Source organism: Rhinoderma darwinii, chromosome 2 (assembly GCF_050947455.1).
Source record: "Rhinoderma darwinii isolate aRhiDar2 chromosome 2, aRhiDar2.hap1, whole genome shotgun sequence".
NCBI lineage: Eukaryota > Metazoa > Chordata > Amphibia > Anura > Rhinodermatidae > Rhinoderma > Rhinoderma darwinii.
This window is the reverse complement of record NC_134688.1, coordinates 375,714,188-375,740,076: the sequence shown is the minus strand read 5'-3', so window position 1 is coordinate 375,740,076 and position 25,889 is coordinate 375,714,188. Positions and strand designations below refer to the sequence as shown.

At 41.9% G+C, this 25,889-nt stretch overlaps 1 protein-coding gene across 1 annotated transcript; it reads left to right on the top strand.

Annotated features, from left to right (window-relative positions):
• The first annotated feature begins 7,905 nt into the window (after positions 1 to 7,905).
• LOC142741366 (ras and Rab interactor 3-like) lies at positions 7,906 to 25,587 on the top strand. Its single transcript, XM_075850746.1, has 5 exons — positions 7,906 to 8,178; positions 10,759 to 11,532; positions 19,201 to 19,515; positions 19,648 to 19,776; positions 23,748 to 25,587. Exons 1-5 carry the CDS (start codon positions 7,950 to 7,952, stop codon positions 23,921 to 23,923), a joined length of 1,623 nt encoding a protein of 540 aa, XP_075706861.1. The 5' UTR covers positions 7,906 to 7,949; the 3' UTR covers positions 23,924 to 25,587.
• Positions 25,588 to 25,889: the final 302 nt, after the last annotated feature.

The following is a 25,889-nucleotide window of genomic DNA, read 5'->3' as shown; positions in this document are numbered from 1 at the left end:
GTCAGGAAATAAAAAAATATGCAGTTGTGCCCGAAGGGAACATTTCTTCTGTTTCAAGAGGCGATTTATCAAGGACCTAAAATTAGGGAACCAGGAAGGGGAGAGCCCAAACATATCCGCTGGAAGCGACGGTGCCCGTATTATACCAGGACAACACTTTCCCAGCAAAATTCCCCAAACTACAAAAGGTGCGGAGTGTGGACCAAAAGGGGGATAAGAAATGACACCATTTATCAGTGCGACACTGGCCTGTGCGGAAAGGATTGCTTCACAGCGTAACACACATCTATGGATTATTTTTTTTTTTTTAGACCACCTGACTATGCGCCTTATATACTCCTCCCCGCTTACATGTACCCCCACATTATAAAACACCAGCAATACTCAAACAAATATAGTACCAAGCAAAATCCGCTCTCCAAAAGCCAAATGGTGCTCCCTCGGCTCTGAACCCTACAGCGTCTCCAAACAGCAGTTTCCTTCAACATATATGGCATCGTCATACCCGGGAGAACCCTTTTAACAATTTTTGGGGTGTGTGTCTCCAGTGTCATAAGCTGGGCATTACATATTTGCCACTGAATGGCATATCTAGGGAAAAATATAAATTTTTAATTTGCACCATCCGCAGCGCATTCATTTATGGAAAAGACCTGTGGGGTGAAAATGCTCACTACACCCCTTAATAAATGCCTTGAGGTGTGCAGTTTCCATATCAGGGGTTTCTTTTTATTATTTCACATCTGAGCCTCTGCAGTTGTGAACCAATACTTTGTCAATCGCCAAATTAGGCCTCCACTCCGCATGGTACTCTTCACTTCTGAGCCCTGTCATATGTCCAGACAAAAGATTAGGGCCACATGTAGGGTGTTTCTAAAACCGGGAAACACCGCATAATAATTAGAGAGCTGCCTTGTTATGGTGGCACAAGCCGGGCACCACATATTGGCATATCTATGGAAAAAAAATCCCATTTTCACTCTGCAACATCGAGTGAACACTAATTTCTACAAAACACCTGCAGGGTTAAAATGCTTACTACACCCCTTGGTAAATGCATTGAGGGGTGTAGTTTCCAAAATGGGGTCACTTCTGGGGGGTTTCCACTGTTTTGGGCCCACAGGCGCCCAGAAACCAATCCAGCAACATCTGCACTCCAAATGGCGGTCCTTCCCTTCTGAGCCCTGCCGTTTGCCCAAACAGCAGTTTATGACCACATATGGGGTATTGCCGTACTCGGGAGAAATTGCTTTACAAATTTTGGGTTCTTTTTTTCCTTTATTTGTTGAGAAAATGAAAAAATTTGCGCTAAATCTACGTCTTATTGAAGAAAAAGGACTGTTTTTATTTTCACTGCCTAATTCTAATAAATTCTATGAAACATCTGTGGGGTCAAAATGCTCACTACACCCCTAGATGAATTCCTCAAGAGGTGTAGTTTCCTAAATGGAGTCCCTTTTTGGGCGTTTTCATTGTTTTGTCCCCTCAGGGGCTTTGCAAATGTGACATGGCCTCCGCAAATCATTCCTGCTAAATGTGATCTCAAAAAGCCAAATAGTGCTCTTTCCCTTCTAAGCCCTGCCGTGTGTTCAAACAGCCGTTTATTACCACATGTGGGGTATTGTTTTACTCGGGAGAAATTGCTTTACAAATTTTGTGGTGCTTTTTCTCCTTCAGTCCTTCTGGAAATGAGAAAAAATTAGCTAAACCTAGATTGTTTTTGAAAAAATGTAGATTATTATTTTCAGGGCCTACTTCCAATAATTTCTGCAAAAAAACTGTGGGGTCAAATTGCTCACTATACCCCTAGATAATTTCCTCAATGGGTGTAGTCTCCAAAATGGGGTCACTTGTGGGGGGTTTCCACTGTTTTGTCCCCTCAGGGGCTTTGTAAATGTGACATGGCCTCCGCAAACCATTCCTGCTAAATGTGAACTCCAAAAGCCAAATAGCGCTCTTTCCCTTCTCAGCCACGCCGTGTCTCCAAACAACCGTTTATTACCACATGTGAGGTATTGTTTTACTCGGGAGAAATTGCTTTACAAATTTTGCGGTGTTCTCCTTTAGTCCTTGTGGAAATGAGGAAAAAAAATGCTAAACCTACATTTTCTTTGAAGAAATGTTGATTTTAATTTTCACGGCCTACTTCCAATAATTTCTGTAAAAAACCTGTGAGGTTAAAATGCTCACTACACCCCTAGATAATTTCCTTGAGGTGTCTAGTTTCCCAGATAGGGTCACTTTTGGGGGATTTTTACTGTTTTGTCACTGCAAGAGCCCTTCAAACCTGACATGGTGCCTAAAATATATTCTAACAAAAATAAGGCCCCAAAATCCACTAGGTGCTCCTTTGCTTCTGAGGCCGGTGCTTCATTCCAGTAGCACGCTACGGCCACATGTGGGATATTTCCTAAAACTGCAGAAACTGGGCAACAAATATTGAGTTGCATTTCTCTGGTAAAACCTTCTGTGTTATAAAAAAAATTGTATTAAAAATTTATTTCTGCAGAAAAATATGAAATTTGTAAATTTCACCTCTACTTTGCTTTAATTCCTGTGAAATGTCTAAAGGGTTAAGACATTTTCTAAATGCTGTTTTGAATACTTTGAGGGGTGAAGTTGTTAAAATGGGGTGACTTTTTGGGGGTTTCTAATATATAAGGCCCTCAAAACCACTTCACAACTGAACTGGCCCCTGTAAAAATAGCCTTTTGAAATTTTCTTGAAAATGTGAGAAATTGCTGCTAAAGTTCTAAGCCTTGTGAGGTCATAGAAAAATAAAAGGATGTTCAAAAAACGATGCCAATCTAAAGTAGACATATGGGTGATGTTAATTAGCAACAATTTTGTGTGGTATAACTGCCTGTTTTACAAGCAGATACATTTAAATTGAGAAAAATGCTAATTTTTGCAATTTTTTGCTCATTTTTGGTGTTTTTCACAATTAAATACTGAACATATCGAGCAAATTTTGGCAGTAACATAAAGTCCAATGTGTCAAGAGAAAACATTCTCAGAATCGCTTGGATAGGTGAAAGCATTCCGGAGTTATTACCACATAAAGTGGCAGGTATGAATGAGAAGAGACCCAGCAGGCTGGCAGGCATTAAATTGTCACAAAAAAATATACAGATTTGCAATGAGGCAAAATGGATGCCTTTATTTCCAGTCAAGCTATAGGAGTGTGTGATGTATATATAAATAAAATATAACTGAAGACTCTGAAGTGTTAGATGCCCCATTTGAACCCCTGAAGACGCTGCGTATGCAGCGAAACATGTCGGGGGGGCCTCCGTAATATTTTTAAACTTCAGAGTCTTCACTGACTAAGATATATACGCCACTCAATTGTGCCGCCCGGTGTTCTGCAGACGCCGTAGGAGACACAAAGGCAGACAGTTTACACTACACACTGTTTGTATCTGATCGATACAAATCCACCTGTCAGTGAACTCTGGCTAAATTTTAGATTTTGATTTTTGTCTTTGTTCAAACTATATTTAATCCTAACCATTAAAAGTTATATTTTATTTATATATACATCACACACTCCTATAGCTTGACTGGAAATAAAGGCATCCAGATTACCACATAAAGTGACACATGTCAGATTTCAAAAATGAGGCTCTGTCAGGAAGGTCAAAAGTGGCTAAAGAGGGAAGGGGTTAAAAATTGTGGCCAGCCCCTTTATCAGGTGTTGCACAATATTATTGTTTGACAAGAAACCTATGAGAAGCACAGGAAATTGAACGTGAATAATATTTTATCATCCAATTTTTTGCCAGAAACTAATTTTGGTAGCGTATAATTAGCATGAAATATAGTTAATACATTGAAATATGAAAAATAATCTTCTTTTTTGCATTTAGGACACATTTTTTACTGTTCTCACACAGCAAGTAACAAGCAAATAGTCAAAACAGTATTTCTTTTTTTTGTTACATAATGAATATACAATTTATTATGAGATTGCCCATTAAATATAGAATGTGTTGCTTCCTTAAACTAACTTGGAAAGAAGAAGTAAAAAATATTATTAACAACTTTACAGCAGAGGTTAATATTAGTGGTTAAGAAGTTCTCTTCTGGCTTCTTCTTCAAATTCACTGACCTCAAAACCATGCCTGAATTATGGGAAAATATTATAGTCATGTCATGTCATGTCATGTCTATCTATCTATCTATCTATCTATCTATCTATCTATCTATCTATCTATCTATCTATCTATCTATCTATCTATCTATCTATCTATCTATCTATCTATCTATCATCTTAGTTACATAGTTAAATAGTTCGTACGGTTGAAAAAAGACACATGTCCATCCTCATCAAGTATATTATTTTTAACGTATGCGGACAAATCAATATATGGTCTCTGTTCAAACAGTATATAAAGATTAAGGTGACGTAACTCAATAAAAAATAACACAAACAAATTAATTTTTCACTCCTTTATTATACAAAAATTCACAGTTATGCTATTTTCTTCTGTGGCTAAAGTAAGACTTGCCCATACATGCTACAGTAGTGTGCCATGCGGCAATACTGCGTGTGGTTTTACTGCCACGGTTTTGCAATGCGATTTCTTGTATAGGTGGAATACGTTTTAACCATGTGATTCGCCCGTACAAGCTGCATGGCCAAAAAGCTCATTGCAAAAGCACATGCTGTTTTCCCATGTGGTTCTTAAGCGGCGCAGCACACCACCGGTATGTGTATGGGCACCCTAAAATCAAACAATTTTTTAATGCGATACCAAATATGTTTCTTTTTTACTACATTTGAACAATAATAGCACTTTAAATGGAAAAAAAAATATTTTTATGTCGCTGCATTCCTAGTGCCATAACTTTTTAATTTTTCTGCCGATGTAGCCAAACGTGCGATTTGTTTTTTGTTTTATTTTTTAATAGAATAATTTTTCGGTACATATATATTATTGATAAACTTTTGTTCTTTTTTTGGGGGTGCGATGGAAAAATAAAAGAAATTCCATTGATGGTTTTTTTACGTGTTCACCGTGCATTTTAAATTAAGTTTATAGTTTATTATACGTGTTGTTGGGATAGCGGTGATACCACATGTGTATTTAGTAAAAAAACATTTGCAAAATAAAACCACTTTTTATATAAAAGATTTTTTATTTTACTTTGAAAACTTTTTTTTTTAAATAAATACCCGGGGACCTTTGTTAGACACCTGTTGCCATGGAAACCCATGCGGGATGCTGATGGGAAGCCCACTTTTTCTGTCAAAATTCTCAGATGCTGCAGTTGCTATTTACTGTGGCATCTAAGGGGTTCAACGGCCATGATCAAAGTTATGTTCAATCCCGGCCGTTCGAGCGAGAGCCTGGGTGTCACTTATGGTCTTCTGTTCCCGTGCGATAAGCCTGACATACATGTACGTCATTTTGCTATAAGTAAAGGTAATCACCATTAACCATTCCACAAGATTATAAACTGCCAACTTGTACACTGCATTCACAGGCGTTCTTGCACCTGTATCCACGTTTTGTTTCATTTTGTTGGAATGTGCTGATCAAACTTTTGTGTCTCTTATGTATTGCATATATGTGGGGTTAGTGACTGCCTCCATTTTTTTGATCTTGCACTCCTCCCATTCTGCCCTGTGTGATTTAAATTATGCACACGACCGTAAAAACTCCCGTTATTACGGGTCGTAATTACGACCCGTAATAACGGGCTCATAGACTTCTATTGGCGACGGGTGCCTTCCCGTTTTCTCACGGGAAGGTGCCCGTGCCGTTGAAAAAGATAGAACATGTCCTATTTCAGGCCGTAATAACGGCACGGACAGTCCATAGAAGTCTATGGAGCTCTCGTAATGACGGGTGGCTACATGTGTGCACCCGTCATTACGGCAGCATTGCTAAGCGACGTCAGTAAATAGTCACTGTCCAGGGAGCTGAAAGAGTTAACTGATCGGCAGTAACTCTTTCAGCACCCTGGACAGTGACTACCGATCAGAATAAACCTGTAAAAAATAAAAATAAAAGACGTTCATACTTACCGAGAACTTCCTGCTTCCTCCAGTCCGGTCTCCCGCCCGTTGCCTTGGTGACGCGTCCCTCTCGACATCCGGCCCGACGTCCTGGATGACGTTTCAGGCCATGTGACTGCTGCAGCCAATCACAGGTCAATCACAGGCTGCAGCGGTCACATGGACTGCCGCGTCATCCAGGGATGTCGGGCTGGATGTGAAGAGAGGGACGCGTCACCAAGACAACGGCCGGGTAAGTATGAATTTCTTTAACTTTTATTACAGAAAGGGCTGTCCCTTCTCTCTATCCTGCGCTGATAGAGAGAAGGGGCTGCCGATTAGTGCAGTGCTATTTTGCCGCCAAAAACGTGCCTGTAAATACGGGTGGAATACGGGTGACACCGGACCCATATTTACGGGCACGGGTTCGTAAATACTGGTGCAAAACGGGTCGAATACGTGTGACACCGGACCCGTATTTACGCCAGTATTTACGGGTGCGAAAAAATACGGTCGTGTGCATGAGGCCTAAGGGTTTAACACACACGGCGTAAACACTGCGGATTTTCCACAACGGATAAACTCTGGAAAATCTGCAGCGTATTATAGTAGCAGCAGTCTGGGTGAGATTTCAACAAATCTTGTCCCCCACACCGTGGTAAATATCCGGCAAAAAAAAACGCACATAAAATGACCTGCGGTGCGGTTACTTCAACCGCAGCATGTCAATTAATTCTGCAGATATGCAACTCTTCTGTTGCGGGTTTACCAATTGAATTCAATGGGGTGCTTAAACCCGCAACAAAGCAGTGTGTGTTGCGATATTTGCGGCGGAATCACAGCGATGCGCCGCAAAGATCGCAAGTAAGAAAAATAAAATACAGTTATACATATCCAGAGTTCCCTGCTTCTTCTCTACTCCGTCCTCCCGGGATGACGTTGCAGGCCATGTGACACTGCAGCCTTTGATTAGCTGCAGGGTCACATGGCCTGCAACGTCATCCCAGGAGGCCGGACTATGTGCCGAGAAGAGGGAGGGGGTAAGTATGACCGGGTTTTTTTTGTTTTTCCAGTGCCCCTTTGCAAATTTTGTCGGAAAAACGCATAACAATGTGGTGCCATTTTCCGGACGACATTTCCTGCGGTCTTCAGGGCGGATACACTGCGCAGCTTAACGCAGTGTATCTGCACTGAATACGTTGTGTGTGTTCCTACCCCAATGCTGGTTCCTACCATCCCCAGATATATGTAGGCATAGTCCCAGTTCTGGGTGTATGTGCAGAGTAGGTTCCCACCTTATAGAGGATGCCTTGTCGTGGCAGGTGGGCTCACACAATTTGATCAAAATGTGCGCTAAGAACCTCCCTATTGTAAGTAGATTTAGCAGTAATGCATATTTATTTATTTTTAGTGTTTTGGTGTTCGCAGTGTGCTGTCGCCATTTTCTTGTGTGCGGTATAATTTTGCAGTCATAGGAGTTCTTGTACCTGTATACATATTTTGTTGGAATGTGCTGATCAAACTTTTGTATCCTATCTATCTATCTATCTATCTATCTATCTATCTATCTATCTATCTATCTATCTATCTATCTATCTATCTATCTATCTATCTATCTATCTATCTATCTATCTATCTATCTATCTATCTATCTATCTCTATTATTGGGTAACTTTGGATGTAAAGACTTGTGCTCTAGTTAAGCCATTGCCACTGTAATATGCCACAACCTACGCCTGCTCAAGTGAAATTGCTCCTGGAGCGGTTATATGTTCTTGAATATTTAATCTGCACATGATGTTAGCAAATTTGTAGCATTTAAATAAAACCAGGTCTGTAATATTATGCTTTAAATCATGCCATATTTCCCTGTCACTTTTCTATACTTCATTTCAGGAATCTGGAGAGAGTGTATGAATTACCTAGAGAATTTTACATATAGAGCATGAAACTGGATCTGACACAGAGCAACAAACAGGAGCCGCAGTTCTGTTCTATACAGGTGACATCAGAAAATGGTGCCCTCTTTATCATCAATCCGCTATTTTTGCATGAACATGGAGACAAATGGCTCACACATATGTCAGACAGATCCGATAAAGGGAAAAGAATGAGTGTTCCCTGGAGTTTTCAAAAAAAGCTTGAAACAATAAACCATGCACCAGCAATGGAAGGTAGGTAGATATAACATTCAATATAAAATTGAAAGAGCATTCATAGAATTACTAATTTCATAACATATCTAAATGCCAATTAATAGGAAAAGAATCTGTATATACACCGATCAGCCTGAACATTAAAACCACGTGCCTAATACTGTAAAGGTTCCCCTCGTGCCGCCAAAACAGCTCTGACCCATTTTAGGTATGGACTCTACAAGACCTCTGAAGGTGTTCTGTGGTATCTAGCACCAAGCCATTACCCTCAGATCCTTTACATCCTATAAGTTGTGAGGGGGGACCTTTGATAAATCGTATTTATTTTTCCAGCAGATCCCACAGATGCTTGATCACATAGAGATCTGGGGGAACTTGGAGGCCAAGTCAACACCTTGTCATGTTCCTCACACCATTCCTAAACAATTTTTGCAGTGTTGCAGCACGCATTATCTTGCTGTAAGATGCCACTGCCATTAGTGACTATCATTGCCATTAAGTGGTGTATTTGGTCTGCAACAATGTTTAGGTAGGTGGAACGTGTCAATGAAGCATCCACATGAAGGCCAGGAGCCAAGATTTCCCAGCAGAACATTGCCCAGAGTGCATCCTTGTGCCATGTTTCTCCAGGTAGGCAGAGCACACGCACCCGGCTGTCCACATAATGTAAAAGACCAGGCCACCTTCTTCCATGGCCCAGTTCTGATGCTCACATGCTAATTGTAGGCTCTTTCGGTGGTGAACAGGTATTAGCATGGGCACTCTGACCGTTCTGTGAGTGTGCAACAAGCTGTGATGCACTGTGTGTGTTTTGACTCCCTTCTATCATAGCCAGCAGTAACTTTTTCATCAATTTTACTTCTGTGGGATCGGACCAGCCTTCACTTTTCATTCGCATCAATGAGTTATGGGCGTCCTTCCTTTGACCACTTTTGGTAGGTACTAACCACTGCATATCAGGAACACCCCACAAAACCTGCTGTTTTGGAGATACTCTGACCCAGTTGTCTAGCCATCACAGTTTAGCCCTTGTCAAAGTCACTCAGATCCTTACACTTTCACACTTACACTCGCCCATTTTTCCAGCTTCCAACACATCAACGTCAAGAACTGACTGTTAACTTACTGCCTACGACTGGGTTCTCATTGCGCGTGTGTGTTGCGTTTTTAACCGCAGCCAAAAGAAACGCATTTAAAAAAAAGGCAAGCGTTTTTTAAATGTATGAGCTGTATTGTGGCTTCGAATTAAATGGTCATAGGCTTACTATTACTCGCAGCCTTGCCATTAAGAAATGACGCTAGGGATCACTTTATCAAATGTTATAGGGCTGACTTATAAGTTCACACTGAGTTTTTTGACAAGTTTTTTGACGCGGAAACCGGCTCGCGGGAGAAAGAAGCGACATGCCCTATCTTTGGGCGTTTCCGCCTCTGACCTCTCATTGACTTCAATGGGAGGCAGAGAAAGCTTATTTCGTGGCATTTTATGCCTGCAGCGCCCAATGGCCGCGGGCGAAAAACACCACGAAAAACGGCGTGCAGGGAGAGGAAAATCTGCCTCAAACTTCCAAACGGAATTTTGAGGCAGTAATTCTGCCTGCAAAATACTCCTTGTGAACATAGCCTAATGTTGCACAAATCCCTGGTCAGCAGCAACAATAAAGGGATTGTCCAATGATTAAAGTGTAGCTAAACGTTCGACAAACTTTTGACATTTCATAGTGACATGTCAGAAGTTTGGATTGGTGGGGGTCCGAGCACTGAGACCCCCACCAATCGTTAGAACGAAGTAGTTGAAGCGTTCGTTTGAGCGCTTAGCCGCTTAGTGTCTATTCTGCTTTTTCCAGAAAGCCGATGTAGCTTTGTACGGGCTCATGGACTTTGTGTTGAGTCCGTACAACGATACATTTATTTCCGGAAAAAGCCGAACAGAAACGAAGCGGCTGAGCGCTCACACGAGCACTTCACCTGCTTCGTTCTAGCGATTGGTGGGGGTCTCAGTGCTAACACCCCCAACAATCCAAACTGAGGGCCTAACTTCCATATGGGGCATAAGTTTGTCTAACGTTTAGCTACACTTTAATAATTACTTTCTTAGTTGGATCAGACACCCTCTCAGAATGTCCAACTAATGTATTCAGTGGTGGTGAGAAGAAGCCGCTTCTAGTACAACGATTCTGATTGGCTGGCCTGAACAATAGGAGGACGGAGCTACTGGGCATGTGTGACACATTAGGCGGACGCCCTGACGAGAAAAGAATACCATTACAAGTAGTTAACAGCAGTATCTAGATGCTGGAGCATTTCTTTTTAAATATTCCAATTGAAAATGTTTTGCATCATCTAAAAGATAAATGTAATATTTCCTTGTTGGACAACTCCTTGAATAAAAGTAGCATTTTTAGACATTGTTCATAGATGTATAACTCACTATTCTCGTTGTTCGATGGGTTAACATATACTGCAATTATTTTTCAGTTTGCAGGCACATTATCTGATAGCGTTTGACCTGGTGTTGGTGCAGACAGTATGGCTAAACATTTGGTAGTGTATCTGCGTCTTTGAATTGTAACTATTAATCTAATATTAATTCTATAGATATAAATGGCCATCATGACAGTGATACAGGAGAAGCCAACACAGAAGACTTTGACACCTTAATGAAGGAGAAAACTGAAGAGGATTGTTGTAAAGTTCAAGACTCTTCAGGGTCACATTTACAGAAGTCAGAATTTATCAGGAAATCTGTTGTAAAAAGACGGAGTGGATCACACCAAGAGCACCTAAAACTATTACAAAATCCGGAGGAAGGTTCCGGAGATAGGGATAACACACTTTGGAAATCCCATGGAAAGAGACATTCACTCGTTCCTCATAGAGTTTCATGGATTGAAGATCAAGAACATATTTCAGGCCCCATTTTGACTAAATCACGCTCTGACTCTTCTCTTAACTCATCGGACAGCTTTTTACCTCCACCATTGGCAGAACTGGACTCTGTTTCCATCAGCAGTATTGAAGAAGAAGGGGAGTGCAGCTCCTTAAGGCAGAAGAGGAAGCATTCACATGGACTTGGGGATATGGTCAGACATAGCCTTCTAGCCGTTAGTACTGCACTGACAGGACTTATTTCCACTGAGAAACATCTTGGAAACAGAATCCAGCTGCTTGCAGAAGATTCAACAACGTATCTTGGAAGTACTGTTCATACATTCATATGCCACATGAAAAAGGATTCTGTACAGTACATCTCGACCATAGAAATGCTACAAGCCCTACGTCAACAGATCACCAGTATCAAGGACTATCTGCTTGTGAGCAATGACATTTGGGAACTTGTGGAACATCAAGAAATGGATGATTCAAAAATCGGTATGATAGATAAATATTAGACATTATATTATATATCATGTATTATATCTATTTATTTGTTACATTGGGACATTGGTGGGAAAGGTATAGTAGAATCACATTTTAGGGGTATTTTTTTCTAACTTTAACATAAATTCCTGTTGCATCCGATACAGAAGGAGCAGTTTTTCATACATTCTTATATTAAAACACAGACATATCATGATGATATTTTCAGCTTTGCTACATATGAAATATAACTTTCTATGATAGAATAGATCTCCATAGGCTTTGACATCAAAATATAGGCCCACTCGGGAAATCATTTATAGGGCAGGTATTTTTATGACATTTATGTAGAAATCCATACTCTTGTTAGGCTTAGGCTGCACATAGAGTTACCCGCATGGCTGCTTCAATAGCAACTATCTATAACTATTTTTGGAAAATCCGGCCACTTATTAAAGCCAAGAAGTAAAAAAAAAGAATGCTAAAAAACAAGTTACACAGTATGGGGGGAATTTATCATAGGCTTTCCGCCACTTTTATGGCGCTCACCAAATTTGTGCTGTAATTTGTGAATTTTCACACCTCTTGCTACATTTTAAAAGTAGTGAGAAATGTGGGTGGAGTTTAGCAAGAGGGTCGTGGCCTCAGCAGACTGACTTACCATCACTTACGTCAGAAATTGGGGTAAATTATGGCACAAATTATGTGTACTCATAGCAGGAGTAGATTTAAATTTCTGGCGCACAGACAGCCAAAGATGCGCCAACCTCCAGCACACGACAGGCGTCTTAAACTGAATTTTGTCTTAGTAAATTCCTCTTAAAGAGACTCTGTTACCACATTATAAGTGCCCTACCTCCTACATAAGGAGATGGGAGCTATAATGTAGGTCACAGCAGTGCTTTTTATTTAGAAAAATACACGTTATTAGCTATTTTAGCTTTATGCTAATTAGTTTCTTAATGAACAACTGGGCGTGTTTTTACTTTAGACCAAGTGGGCGTTGTACAGAGGAGTGTATGACGCTGACCAATCAGTGACCAATCACCGTCATCCACTTCTTTCCATTCATTTCCTCAGCGCATAGGGATCCTGCTAGATCATTATGTGCTATCATGTACTCACACATTAACATTACTGAAGTGTTTAGACAGTGAATAGACATTCCTTCCAGCCAGGACGGGATATCTATTCGCAATCCCAACACTTTGGTAACGTTTCTGTGGTACTTACAGGAGAGCAAGCGTAATTTCGCGAGATCATGCTGTAAAGGTTACAGCGAGATTACGCTTGCTCTCCTGTAAGTACCACAGAAACGTTACATTATAAGTGCCCTATCTTCTACATAATGTGATCGGCGCTGTAATCTAGATAACAACAGTGGTTTTTATTTAGACAAACGATCAATTTTGACCAAGTTATGACCTATTTTAGATTTATGCTAATGATTTTCTTAATGCTCAACTGGGCGTTTTTTAGCTTTTGACCAAGTGGGCGTTGTACAGAGGAGTGTATGATGCTGACCAATCAGCGTCATACACTTCTCTCCAAACATGTACTCAACACATAGTGATCTTGCGAGATCACAATGCGCTGTCACTTACTCACGCTTTACTGAAGTGTCTTGAGAGTGAATAGACATCACCTCCAGCCAGGACGCGATGTCTCTTCAAAATCCCGACACTTCGGTAATGTTTGTGTGGGACTTAATGACAGCAAGCGTGATCTTGCGAGATCACGCTGTAAATGACAGCACAGCGTGATCTCGATGTGCTGTGTGAGTAAGTGACACACAAAGGTTACCGAAGTGTCGGGATTGGGAATAGACATCGTGTCCTGGCTGGAAGCGATGTCTATTCACTCTCAAGGCACTTCAGTAAAGTTAATGTGTGAGTAAGTGACAGCACATCATGATCTCGCAAGATCACTATGTGCTGAGTACATGAATGGAGAGAAGTGTATGACGCTGATTGGTCAGCGTCATACACTTCTCTTTACAACAAAACCTAAAGTTCAGAGTCTGCCACACCAAAATAATTTAAAACAAAAGTATCTTTATTAAATACATCTAAAAAATATAACATGAATTAAAAACAGAGATGAATTCCACAGTGCAGAAAGACAACCAGATCACAAGTATGTAATATATCCAAATATATGGGTAATAGGCGACACTGTTAAGATACAGAAATGCAAAGATACATCAGTGTTATATTACATTTATATGATGTGCATATTCTGTTACATAGCCAGCATGAAAGAATAATAAATAGCAGCAGAAAAAAGGGGCTATTCAGCAGCAGGACAGCTCTGTATATCTATCTACACAAACAAGGTAGAATCAGAATAGATGTAAATTACAGCGTGTATTGCAATGTAAGTACCCCTGATAAGAGCCAGACAAAGAAACCAGTATTCATACTATGCACACAAAATACGCGCACAAAATATATGGCTCAGCTAGACCCCATAAATAAAGAGCACAAAACAAAATCAGAGCTGTGGCTGCGTTGTCAGCCACAAATGCAAACAGCCACTGCCCATTGTATTAATCTAAATGCAAGACTCATAATGCTGAAGGTAGACATATGCTGGAAACGGAGCTCATACCCATTTGAACAGGTCACCGTCACTGGCGTCACCCCGACGCGCGTTTCGGCCCGGAAGCCTTCGTCTGACCACCCCCAGACGAAGGCTTCCGGGCCGAAACGCGCGTCGGGGTGACGCCAGTGACCTGTTCAAATGGGTATGAGCTCCGTTTCCAGCATATGTCTACCTTCAGCATTATGAGTCTTGCATTTAGATTAATACAATGGGCAGTGGCTGTTTGCATTTGTGGCTGACAACGCAGCCACAGCTCTGATTTTGTTTTGTGCTCTTTATTTATGGGGTCTAGCTGAGCCATATATTTTGTGCGCGTATTTTGTGTGCATAGTATGAATACTGGTTTCTTTGTCTGGCTCTTATCAGGGGTACTTACATTGCAATACACGCTGTAATTTACATCTATTCTGATTCTACCTTGTTTGTGTAGATAGATATACAGAGCTGTCCTGCTGCTGAATAGCCCCTTTTTTCTGCTGCTATTTATTATTCTTTCATGCTGGCTATGTAACAGAATATGCACATCATATAAATGTAATATAACACTGATGTATCTTTGCATTTCTGTATCTTAACAGTGTCGCCTATTACCCATATATTTGGATATATTACATACTTGTGATCTGGTTGTCTTTCTGCACTGTGGAATTCATCTCTGTTTTTAATTCATGTTATATTTTTTAGATGTATTTAATAAAGATACTTTTGTTTTAAATTATTTTGGTGTGTCAGACTCCGAACTTTAGGTTTTGTCATTTATTCAGCGGGTTCACCGTTATTACCATGCCTCATTCCCCATAAACTATTATGTATTAAGTCATATTTGTGACTATAATAAATGTATCCGGGGGATAATCTTCATGGTGTTCTTCATGTAGGTTTACTACTTCTCTTTACAACGCCCACTTGGTCAATCGTAAAAACACACCCAGTTGGGTATTAAGAAAGTAATTAGCATAAATCTAAAATCCCTAATAACGTGGTAAAAATAGATCGTTTTTCTACATAAAAAGCACTGCTGTAATCTACATTACAGCACTGATCTCCTTATGTCGGAGACAGGGCACTTATAATGTGGTGACAGAGTCTCTTTAAGTCTTTTACAGAAATCAAAATCCCTCAGTTTCCTTCCTGGCGCCATCAGCAGAGTACAGGTTCTTGTGAATTTTTGCAACATCTCTAGTAGGTGGGGTCTCCTAGGAGACATCGTTTAGGCTATATTTATTAATAGGGGTAAGGAAACATGGCACAAAACTATGTCTGCTCCTAACAGGCGAATAAATATTTTTTGCCTTTTAGAGAGTTCAAAATGTGCCAAATTTATTAAGAGGTATCAGTGGCACTGCAGTGCTAGGGTGGATAACACTGTTGCATTGCAGCACAGAAATCCGGTAATACATACGTTCTTCCCATTCTCCTTTTAGCTTTGACTAGAATGTATTGTCTATGAGTGATCTATAAATACCATTTCACAAGTACAATAAATGTTTGCTCTGGTTAGTTGTAGAGAATTCTACGTGTAAAGTTAGGAGGATCTTTCTCAGAAATAATGTGGTTTAACAATGCAAACTGAGACTTCCGTTCTCATTCTAGACATCTTAAAATGTATATAGAAACACCTTAAAGCACTCGAAAATGCATGCTGTTCTCATATAAATATCATATACAATATAGGGTTAAACTTCATATAATCTCAGTAAAAGTAACTATAAATCACTTTTTTGCTTTGGTGGATTTTTTCCGTGCTGCTTACTGTGCGGTATAAATAACATATTTTATGGCATTACTAAATCTGCATATTTTTTAAGTTTTGCTACTTTTGCACACTGAAAGCATATTTTAAGATCTGTTTTGTTTCGCCACATTCCTAGAGTCATAAATTTTTTTCTTTTCCGTCACCATAACCATGCGGTATAAACTACATGTTATGTATGTTTTACAAATTGTTAAGATTGCGCCATATATGGTTTTTTTTTTTATGTTTCATTATTTTAAATGCATTTTTAGTAAAAAAAAAAAGGTTATTTTATTTTTTTCTTTTGGAATTTTTTTTCCACGTTTTTTTATCAGTCCCACTATTGGACTTAAAGCTGCGGTCAGTTAATCGCATTTACAATGCTTTGAAATATTCAGTATTCCAAATCATTATTGCTTTTCAGTGTTATACTCTGGTATGTCCTAATAGAAGTGTACAAATGGCAGAGCTGCGGGCCTTTGTTAGGTCACTGGTGGGCGCCGATGGGCTGATCCTAATGCAGTTTATTCTGGCTTTCTGCATAATGGGTTATCCACTGGAATATGCCTAGACCGTGGCATAGCAACATCCTTGCATGCATCAGGTGACAACAGCAGATCTCCATTCAAATTTCCACAATTGCTTTAAAGAGGCTCTGTCACCAGATTTTGCAACCCCTATCTCCTATTGCAGCAGATCGGCGCTGCAATGTAGATAAGAGTAACGTTTTTTGTTTTTTTTAAACGAGCATTTTTGGGCAAGTTATGACCATTTTTATATTTATGCATATGAGGCTTTCTAAAGTACAACTGGGCGTGTTTAAAGTTAAAGTACAACTGGGCGTGTATTGTGTATGTACATCGGGGCGTTTTTACTTATTTTACTAGCTGGGCGTTGTGAATAGAAGTGTATGATGCTGACGAATCAGCATCATCCACTTCTCTTCGTTAACACCCAGCTTCTGGCAGTGCACAGACACAGCGTGTTCTCGAGAGATCACGCTGTGACGTCACTCACTTCCTGCCCCAGGTCCTGCATCGTGTCGGACGAGCGAGGACACATCGGCACCAGAGGCTACATTTGATTCTGCAGCAGCATCGGCGTTTGCGGGTAAGTCGATGTAGCTACTTACCTGCAAACGCTGATGTTGCTGCAGAATCAACTGTAGCCTCTGGTGCCGATGTGTCCTCGCTTGTCCGACACGATGCAGGACCTGGGGCAGGAAGTGAGTGACGTCACAGCGTGATCTCTCGAGAACACGCTATGTGTCTGTGCACTGCCAGAAGCTGGGCGTTGTGAAGAGAAGTGGATGATGCTGATTCGTCAGCATCATAAACTTCTATTCACAACGCCCAGCTAGTAATAGAAGTAAAAACGCCCAGATGTACATACACAATACACGCCCAGTTGTACTTTAACTTCGAACACGCCCAGTTGTACTTTAGAAAGCCTCATTTGCATAAATATAAAAATGGTCATAACTTGGCGAAAAATGCTAGTTTTTAAAAAAAACAAAAAAAACGTTACTCTTATCTACATTGCAGCGCCGATCTGCTGCAATAGGAGATAGGGGTTGCAAAATCTGGTGACAGAGCCTCTTTAAGCCCCTTCTTATCACCTGCAGATAATTTATGGCTATTGACCATGGCCAGCATCAGCACCCAGCTAACCTGGGCAAGTGCCGAGCCCACTACCCTTGAGGTGGCCCACTCGGCCGCCAGCGGCTGTTGCTGCCGTCATGGCTCCTCCAAAAGTGGAATCCCCTGCCAGAGCGTTGCCGATGCTCTTGCCGGGGATTTCGCTCCTAGAGGGAGCCCCTGTCTAGGAGCGCAATCCCCCCAGAGCGTTACCGATGCCCTGGCTGGGGATTCTGCTTCGGGAGGAGTCCCTGATGCCACTATCCATATATGGACAGTGACATCAGGGGATCCTCCTGAAGCAGAATCCCCGGCCAACGCTCTGGCTGGGGATCCCACTCCTAGAGGGTGCCCCAATGGTGCTACCTACAGGGAGGGGGCTGTGTGGCACTACCAGGGAAGCGGGCTCTGTGGCACTGCCCGGGAGGGGGGCTGTGTGGCACTACCCAGGAGGGGGGCTGTGTGGCACTACCTGGGAGGGGAGCTGTGTGGCACTACCTGGGAGGGGAGCTGTGTGGCACTACCTGGCAAGGGGGCCGTGTGGCACTATGTGGGGGTGTTGTGTGGCACTACCTAGGAGGGGAGCCGTGTGGCACTACCTACGAGGGGGGTTATGTGGCACTACCTGCAGGGGGCTGTGTGGCACTACCTACGAGGCTGGCTGTGTGGCACTACCTACGAGGGAGGCTGTGTGGCACTACCTACAGAGGGCACTTAATATATGGGGGCACAAACTGATTGTCTAACTTCTATATGGGCCATAAACATCGCCTAACTTCTATATGGGGGCACTGCTGTTTTCTGCGTTTTATTTCCGCCTTGATTTCCCCCACAAATGGGCCCACTATGTCTGTGTCGCCCAAGGGCCCACATAGACCTGGAGCCGGGCCTGGATTGACATACAGACATCTATCTCCCTCCTCACAGCTACTCCTTCATCCAAGCTACATTACACTGCCCTTTGCTTCTTGCTATGGCAGACCAGTGTGATTTCCACAAGCTATTTGGCAGCTGTAAACTGGGTTACAACATTCAGATTAACAGCTTAGATCTTTTTTTGAACAAAAAAAAAAGAGATCGAAGCGTTATAATAAGAGTTAGGTTAGGGCATAAACGTTCATTGCCATGCTGGAGGTTTCTCTTTCACTGCAACAAAAATAAGGCACATTGATGGAATATAATGGGAAGTACATAAATATCAGAGCATGATTATTCTTCCTGTCACTCAAGCTATGTTATTCTATATTCTACTGCACCTGTCTCATTGTCTCTCTCCTCATCCTTCCTCAATCTGCTATCTGTGTCATAAATTAAGTTCATACAGTCTCGGTGATAAAGGGTTTCATATCAGCAATGCGCGTATTCCCTGTAGATACAGATGCTACCACAAATCATCTAGTCTTCCAGTTATATAGCATGTTTAGAATACACTATAAACGTTTATGTAAAGAGAAGTCCCACCCAAAATGTCAAAATGGACATACATAAGTAATTAAGATATGAAGGAGACAGCCAAAGATTTTTACCTTACAAAAATATTGCCAGTTTTCTATCCCATAGTGGCCACCATTTTTTCCAAAAGTGATTAGATCTACTATTATGTTGGTTGTCACTTTGGCAGAAGCTTCTGAGGAGAAACGTACTTTGTTATTGACAGTTTTTATTTTTTATCTAAATTACCAATGAAATATTTATTTATTTTAGCTTTTATCATCGAAACATCACTATACAAGTGTCTGCTGAAACCTCTGAAAAATGTAATCTACTCACAACTCCTGGAGATGCACAACAGAGATGGTTCCTTGGCCAAGTTGCTAGATAACCAAAAGAAGATGAAGGCCAGCAGTCTTAAAGAACAGAGACCACGTGCGGGATTACCTGGGTCCAGTACTATGGAGAAGATTCAACAGAAGTTGTCCCTCATGCACATGGCCTATTCCCCAGAGAAGAAGATACGATTCTTGCTGAAAGTGTGCAAACTCATTTATGAGGCAATGGAGACCACCAGTGGAAAGAAAGGTATCTGTGCTGCAATGTGTATTGTGTGGACGTAAAAACCACGAAAAGTGGCAAAATCTTATTTTCTGTGTACATGCATTTCCACAAACTTTAGTGACTATTTTGATAAAGTGTCATATTTGCATTCTCTAGAAGCCTTTGGTGCTGATGACTTCTTACCAGTTCTCATCCATATTTTGTTGGGTTGTGACCTCACTGCTGTACAGCTAGATGTGGAGTACATGATGGAACTCCTGGATCCTACTCAGCTTCAAGGAGAAGGTATGTCAGATGATGGTGGATAGTCCATAGCAAAGCTTTCCTTCCCAGAGCAAATAATAATCTTGCAATTGATTAACCTTAAAGACAGGGGCGTAACTAGGAAAGACTGGGCCCCATAGAAAACTTTTGACTGGGGCCCCCCCTCCCCTGGGTGTCACACAACCCCCCCTTGTAGATAGTGCCTTTTTTACAGCCCCCTCGTAGATAACGCCAAACAGCCCCCCCTGTAGGTAACGGCATGCAGAGTCCCCCCCCTGTAGGTAATGCCATACAGAGTCCCCCCCCCATAGGTAACGCCAAGCAGAGTCCCCCCCCCTGTAGGTAACGCCATGCAGAGTCCCCCCCTGTAGGTAACGCCATGCAGAGTCCCCCCTGTAGGTAACGCCATGCAGAGTCCCCCCCTGTAGGTAACGCCATGCAGAGTCCCCCCCCCCTGTAGGTAACGCCATGCAGAGTCCCCCCCCCTGTAGGTAACGCCATGCAGAGTCCCCCCCCCCTGTAGGTAACGCCATGCAGAGTCCCCCCCTGTAGGTAACGCCATGCAGAGTCCCCCCCTGTAGGTAACACCATGCAGAGTCCCCCCCCTGTAGGTAACGCCATACAGCCCCTGTAGGTAACGCCATGCAGAGTCCCCCCCTGTAGGTAATGCCATGCAGAGTCCCCCCCTGTAGGTAATGCCATGCAGAGTCCTCCCCTGTAGGTAATGCCATGCAGAGTCCCCTCCCCTGTAGGTAATGCCATGCAGAGTCCCCCCCTGTAGGTAATGCCATGCAGAGTCCCCCCCCTGTAGGTAATGCCATGCAGAGTCCCCCCCCTGTAGGTAACACCATGCAGAGTCCCCCCCCTGTAGGTAACACCATGCAGAGTCCCCCCCCTGTAGGTAACACCATGCAGAGTCCCCCCCCTGTAGGTAACACCATGCAGAGTCCCCCCCCCCTTGTAGGTAACGGCATGCAGAGTCCACCCCTGTAGGTAACGCCATACAGAGTCCCCCCTCTGTAGGTAACGGCATGCAGAGTCCCCCCCCCTGTAGGTAACGGCATGCAGAGCCCCCCCTGTAGGTAAAGGCATGCAGAGTCCCCCCCCTGTAGGTAATGCCATGCAGAGTCCCCCCCCCTGTAGGTAACGCCATGCAGAGTCGTCCCTCCCTGTAGGTAACGCCATGCAGAGTCCCCCCCCTCCTGTAGGTAACGCCATGCAGAGTCCCCCCCTGTAGGTAACGCCATGCAGAGTCCCCCCCCCTGTAGGTAACGCCATGCATCCCCTATCCACAGGATAGGGGATACATGTATGATCGCTGGCAGCGATAAGGAGAACGGGGGACCGAAAGTCCTCTGAAGTTCTCCATGACTAACCTCTGACTTCCGGCGTCTGCGCAGCTCAATAAAAATGGTCACGCATGCGCACAAGCGCGACCGGCGCTCCATTAATTTCTACGGAGCTGCCGATACAGACCCCGGAAGTCCGAGGTTTGTGATGGAGAACTTCAGGGGACTTTCAGTCCCCTGTTCTCCCTATCTCTGCCAGCGATCACACATGTATCCCCTATCCTGTGGATAGGGGATACATGTCTTTTGTTTAATGGCAGAGCGGGGAGATACCTCCCTGCTCTGCCGTAGTGTTAAGTAGCGTCACGCTGTAGTAGCCATAGCTACGGCTGCTACGGCGGTAGTTACGCCACTGCTTAAAGAGGCTCTGTCACCACATTATAAGTGCCCAATCTCCAACATAAGGAGATCGGCGCTATAATGTAGGTGACAGCAGTGCTTTATATTTAGTAAAACATTCTATTTTTACCACGTTAGGAGCGATCTTAGCTTTATGCTAATTCATTTCTTAATGCCCAAGTGGGCGTGTTTTTACTTTAGACCAAGTGGGTGTTGTGGAGAGAAGTGTATGACGCTGACCAATCAGTGACCAATCAGCGTCATGCACGTCTCTCCATTCATTTAGTCAGCACATAGTGACACTGCGTTATTAACTATGTGCTGTCTTATACTGACATATTAACATTACTGAAGTGTTTGGACCGTGAATAGACATTCCTTTCACCCAGGATGGGATGTCTATTCACAATCCCGGCACTTTGTTAACGTTTCTGTAGTACTTTCAGCAGAGCAAAGCGTAATCTCGCTGTAAACTGTCATTTACAGCGAGATCTCGCGAGATTACGCTTGCTCTGCTGTAAGTACCACAGAAACGTTAACAAAATATCGGGATTGTGAATAGACATCCTGTCCTGGCTGGAAGGAATGTCTATTCACTGTCTAAACACTTCAGTAACGTTAATATGTCAGTATAAGACAGCACATATTGAAAAACGCAGTGTCACTATGCGCTGACTAAATGAATGGGGAGAAGTGCATGACGCTGATTGGTCACTGATTGGTCAACGTCATACACTCCTCTGTACAACGCCCACTTGGTCTAAATTAAAAACACGCCCAGTTGGGTATTAAGAAATAAATTAGCATAAAGCTAAAATCGCACCTAACATGGTAAAAATAGATCGTTTTTCTAAATAAAAAGCACTGCTATCACCTACATTGTAGGTCTCATCTCCTTATGTAGGAGATAGGGAACTTATAATGTAGTGACAAAGCCTCTGGCCATGGACATAAGACAACCCTCTGATTTTGACTGTCTCTTGTTAAGATCTCATGTCTAATGCAGATACCTGTTGGCTGACTTAATTTACGGCCAAATAACAGGTGACCTTAAAAACCCAAACGGGTTCTCCTGCACATGCTGAACAGACCCCAAAACTCCTGTTTAGGGCACCGACAATTGTGCCTTATTTGTTAATTGAACATCTCACTCAGCTGATTGGCCCAGCAGGATCACATGGTTTAGCGAGATGCTAAAAACAATGTTGTCCTATCTGTAGAAAGAATGTTAAAGGGGTTTTCCCACTAAGCACATTTTTCACCTATCCACAGGTACACTCGGCGGGAGCAGCAGTGTACATGCGGTCGGGCAGTCAGGCCCCCTGATCTAGCGATCATTGTGGGTCCCTTTGGTGAGGCCCCTAGTGATCGTACATTTATCACCTATAGGTGATAAATGTGCTTAGTAGGAAAACCTTTTTAATAAAAAAAGGAAAACTGGGCAGGAGGGAATAATTTGAGAACAATACAGCTATAAGGCTCTGTTTACACTTTTGTCAGTTTATAACAGAAACCACAACACATTGCTGGATCCTTTGTATGGCAGAACCACGGCGCGATGGACTGCATTGACTTACAATTGGGTCCGTCGTGATGTTTGTTGTTTTTACATGTTTTGCATGCAGCGCTATTCTTCTTGTCAAATCTGACAAAACTGGAGGTTCTGACTGAAATATCTGACAGTAGTGTGAACAGAGCCTAATCTGTATTATAAACTGTAAATAATCACGTTAAACGTTCAGCTCATGAGCTAGAGACCTGTCGTACCCTTCTCAATATCCATGTGATACAGCTTCGAGACTCAATGTGCTGATACAAGCATATTTACAGCTTTTAATACAGACTTATTCTGCATTGCAAATCCCCCCACCAGCCCAGCTTCCCTATATCATGCGGCCAACATATGAAGCAGTATTATCGCCTGAAAGGGTATGTTCACACGGCAAACAAAAAACGGCTGTAAAATACAGAGCTGTTTTCAAGGGAAAACTGCCTCTGATTTTCAGTCGTTTTTTTTAAGCATCAAGTGTATTGTGATGCGTTTTTTATGGCCGTTTTTTTAGCTGTTTTTCTATTGACTCAATGAAAAACGGATCCAAAAATGGATCAAGAAGCGACAAGGACCTCTTTTTTACAGGGCGTTTTTTTACTCTCCATTTTTAAAAACGGCCGCGTAAAAAAAACATACCCTTACTCTGAATATTTATGCATGCTTCTACTCAATTGCCATCCTGTGAAGTAAAGACTATATAGATTTCTATAAAGGATAATGTAGGAATAATGTTTTCTTCTTTCTTTTCTCAGGTGGTTACTATCTGACTACGCTGTTTGGAGCATTGTATCATATTAGCAGCTTTAACACAGTGTCACGGCAGCTTAGTGTGGAGGCCCAGAATTCTATTCGCCAATGGCAGCGCAGACGAACTATTCATCACAGGCATACATTTCAAAAACATAGGAAATTTAGTATGAAGACATAAAAAAAATAATTTGGCTCATTTAGTGGCCTCCGATTCTTGTAAAGAAATATAAAATGTAATAATATAATGTCCAGAGTGTGAATTAGATTACTTGTTTGTACTACATTCAGGATGTTTTGTAACATTTAATGACATGACATCATATTTAGGCGTGAAACTAGTCACAGTGGTCCAGGGCTGGGACGAGGGGTAGAAAGAGTAGGTGGCTGCCTAGGGTGCCATGGATGGAGGGGGGAAAATGTAAAAAAACAACAACTTTGTTTTAAACTTTCTATCTAGAAATCAATTGGACACTATCTGAATGTGACTAGTTGAACCAGGGCTCATAGATGCCAGCTGAAAATTAGTTTATTGGACATCTATCTAGGGAACTCCAATTGGGGGTTGAAGGTGGCACTTTCTAAAACCCCTGCCTGCCTCTGGCCTTTTGGGAGTATTGGGAAATTTAGCCCAAGTGGAAGACCAGGCCGAGCTAAGATAAGTCTGAATTCAGAATAGGACACAAAACGTCATGGTCCCAAAGATGATTTATACACGGAAGCTGTTTTTCCGCAATGTTTCAATTCATATTTGGGTAGAAGAGCCACAGTTGTTAATTGCATGAGAAAATATAGAGGTTCTGGATTTTACTGTGGCATTATGGGGTATGAGTCTTAGTACAGCTCTGAAATGTGCCCTTTTTTCCGGGACAGTTCTAATTTACCAGCCAGAACTACCGAACCTTGAAACTCAGCAACAAACAGGAAATTAATATTATTAAAGGGGTTTCCAAGGAAATTTATCCATGGTGGAGATGGCAAAATTCCCCTCATCCCATTATACAAACTGTCTAGGAATTTATGGACAATTGGTAACCCTGGTATTCACCTAATATGTGGTTTGGGATAGTGTAGGGGTTAGTGAAGGTAGTTTCAGGCTAGTGAATTTACCTATAATTTAATTATATTTAATCTATATAGGTCTAAAATTCTTTATAAGGGTCAGAGCTCTGCTTCTCCTCACACAGCCATAAACGAAAAAAAAAAGAGGTCAGCAATCTTTGGCACTCCAGCTGTTGTGAAACTACAACTCCCAGCATGCCCTGGCAGCCAAAGGCTATCAGGGTATTGTGGGAATTGTAGTTTACCAAGAGCTGGAGTGCCAAAGGTTTCTTATAATAAAATCGAGTGTGCCTGCAGCAACCACTAGGTAATGTACAGTATAATAAATCTATATACAGTGAGTTCCCCCTATTGGTGGCAGAAAACATTTGATCATTTATCTGCTTTTCGTGAATTGCTCAGAGGCGGGTTTCCAGGTACTTGAAATCGCCCTGAGCTATTGTATATACAAAATACAATCGATAAAATATATTTACCAGGATTTGCTGGGGAATGAACTTAATTTTGGATGATTGATAGTGAGAACCAACCATTACCACATAAAATAATTCATGTTCTTCTGTTTAAGTCAATGAGAAACTAGCACTCTATTAAAATCAAATCGAGATTCTCTCTCCCTCGTTTTGTCACTTCCTTATGGGGTCGAGTATGGGGGTGGGATTTCTTGGATAAGGGATATAATGTCACAATGTTATCTTTTTATGTTTGTACAGTAGATACTGTTTGGTATTTGGATCTGTTCAAGATGTTTTGTAACTTTTATAAAATAAACAGTAATTTAAAGGGAATGTGTCGCTAGAATTTTTTTTTTCAGTTAAACAATTAGTATTTGAGTGATTACACATTGTTTTAATTTTTACACAAGTCAGGAAATATTATAAATTAGATTCTAATTTATAACATTTCCATGTGCTGGCCACTAGAGGGAGCAGTTCCCAAAATTGCAGCATGGTTACTGTGGTAAAGCAACCTCATTGATGTATGCTGCAAATTTGGGGTGAACACACTCTCCTCTAGTGTCCTCACACAATTCCCCTCCCTTCTTCTGGCTAGTGCCAGGAGAAGGAAGGGTTTGAATGTCTTCA

Coding starts and splice junctions, on each gene's coding strand:
- LOC142741366 (XM_075850746.1), top strand. CDS start 7,950: ATGAAACTGGATCTGACACAGAGCAACAAACAGGAGCCGCAGTTCTGT. Junction 19,516..19,647: donor GACCACCAGTGGAAAGAAAG/GTATCTGTGCTG, acceptor TGCATTCTCTAG/AAGCCTTTGGTGCTGATGAC. Junction 19,777..23,747: donor TACTCAGCTTCAAGGAGAAG/GTATGTCAGATG, acceptor TTCTTTTCTCAG/GTGGTTACTATCTGACTACG.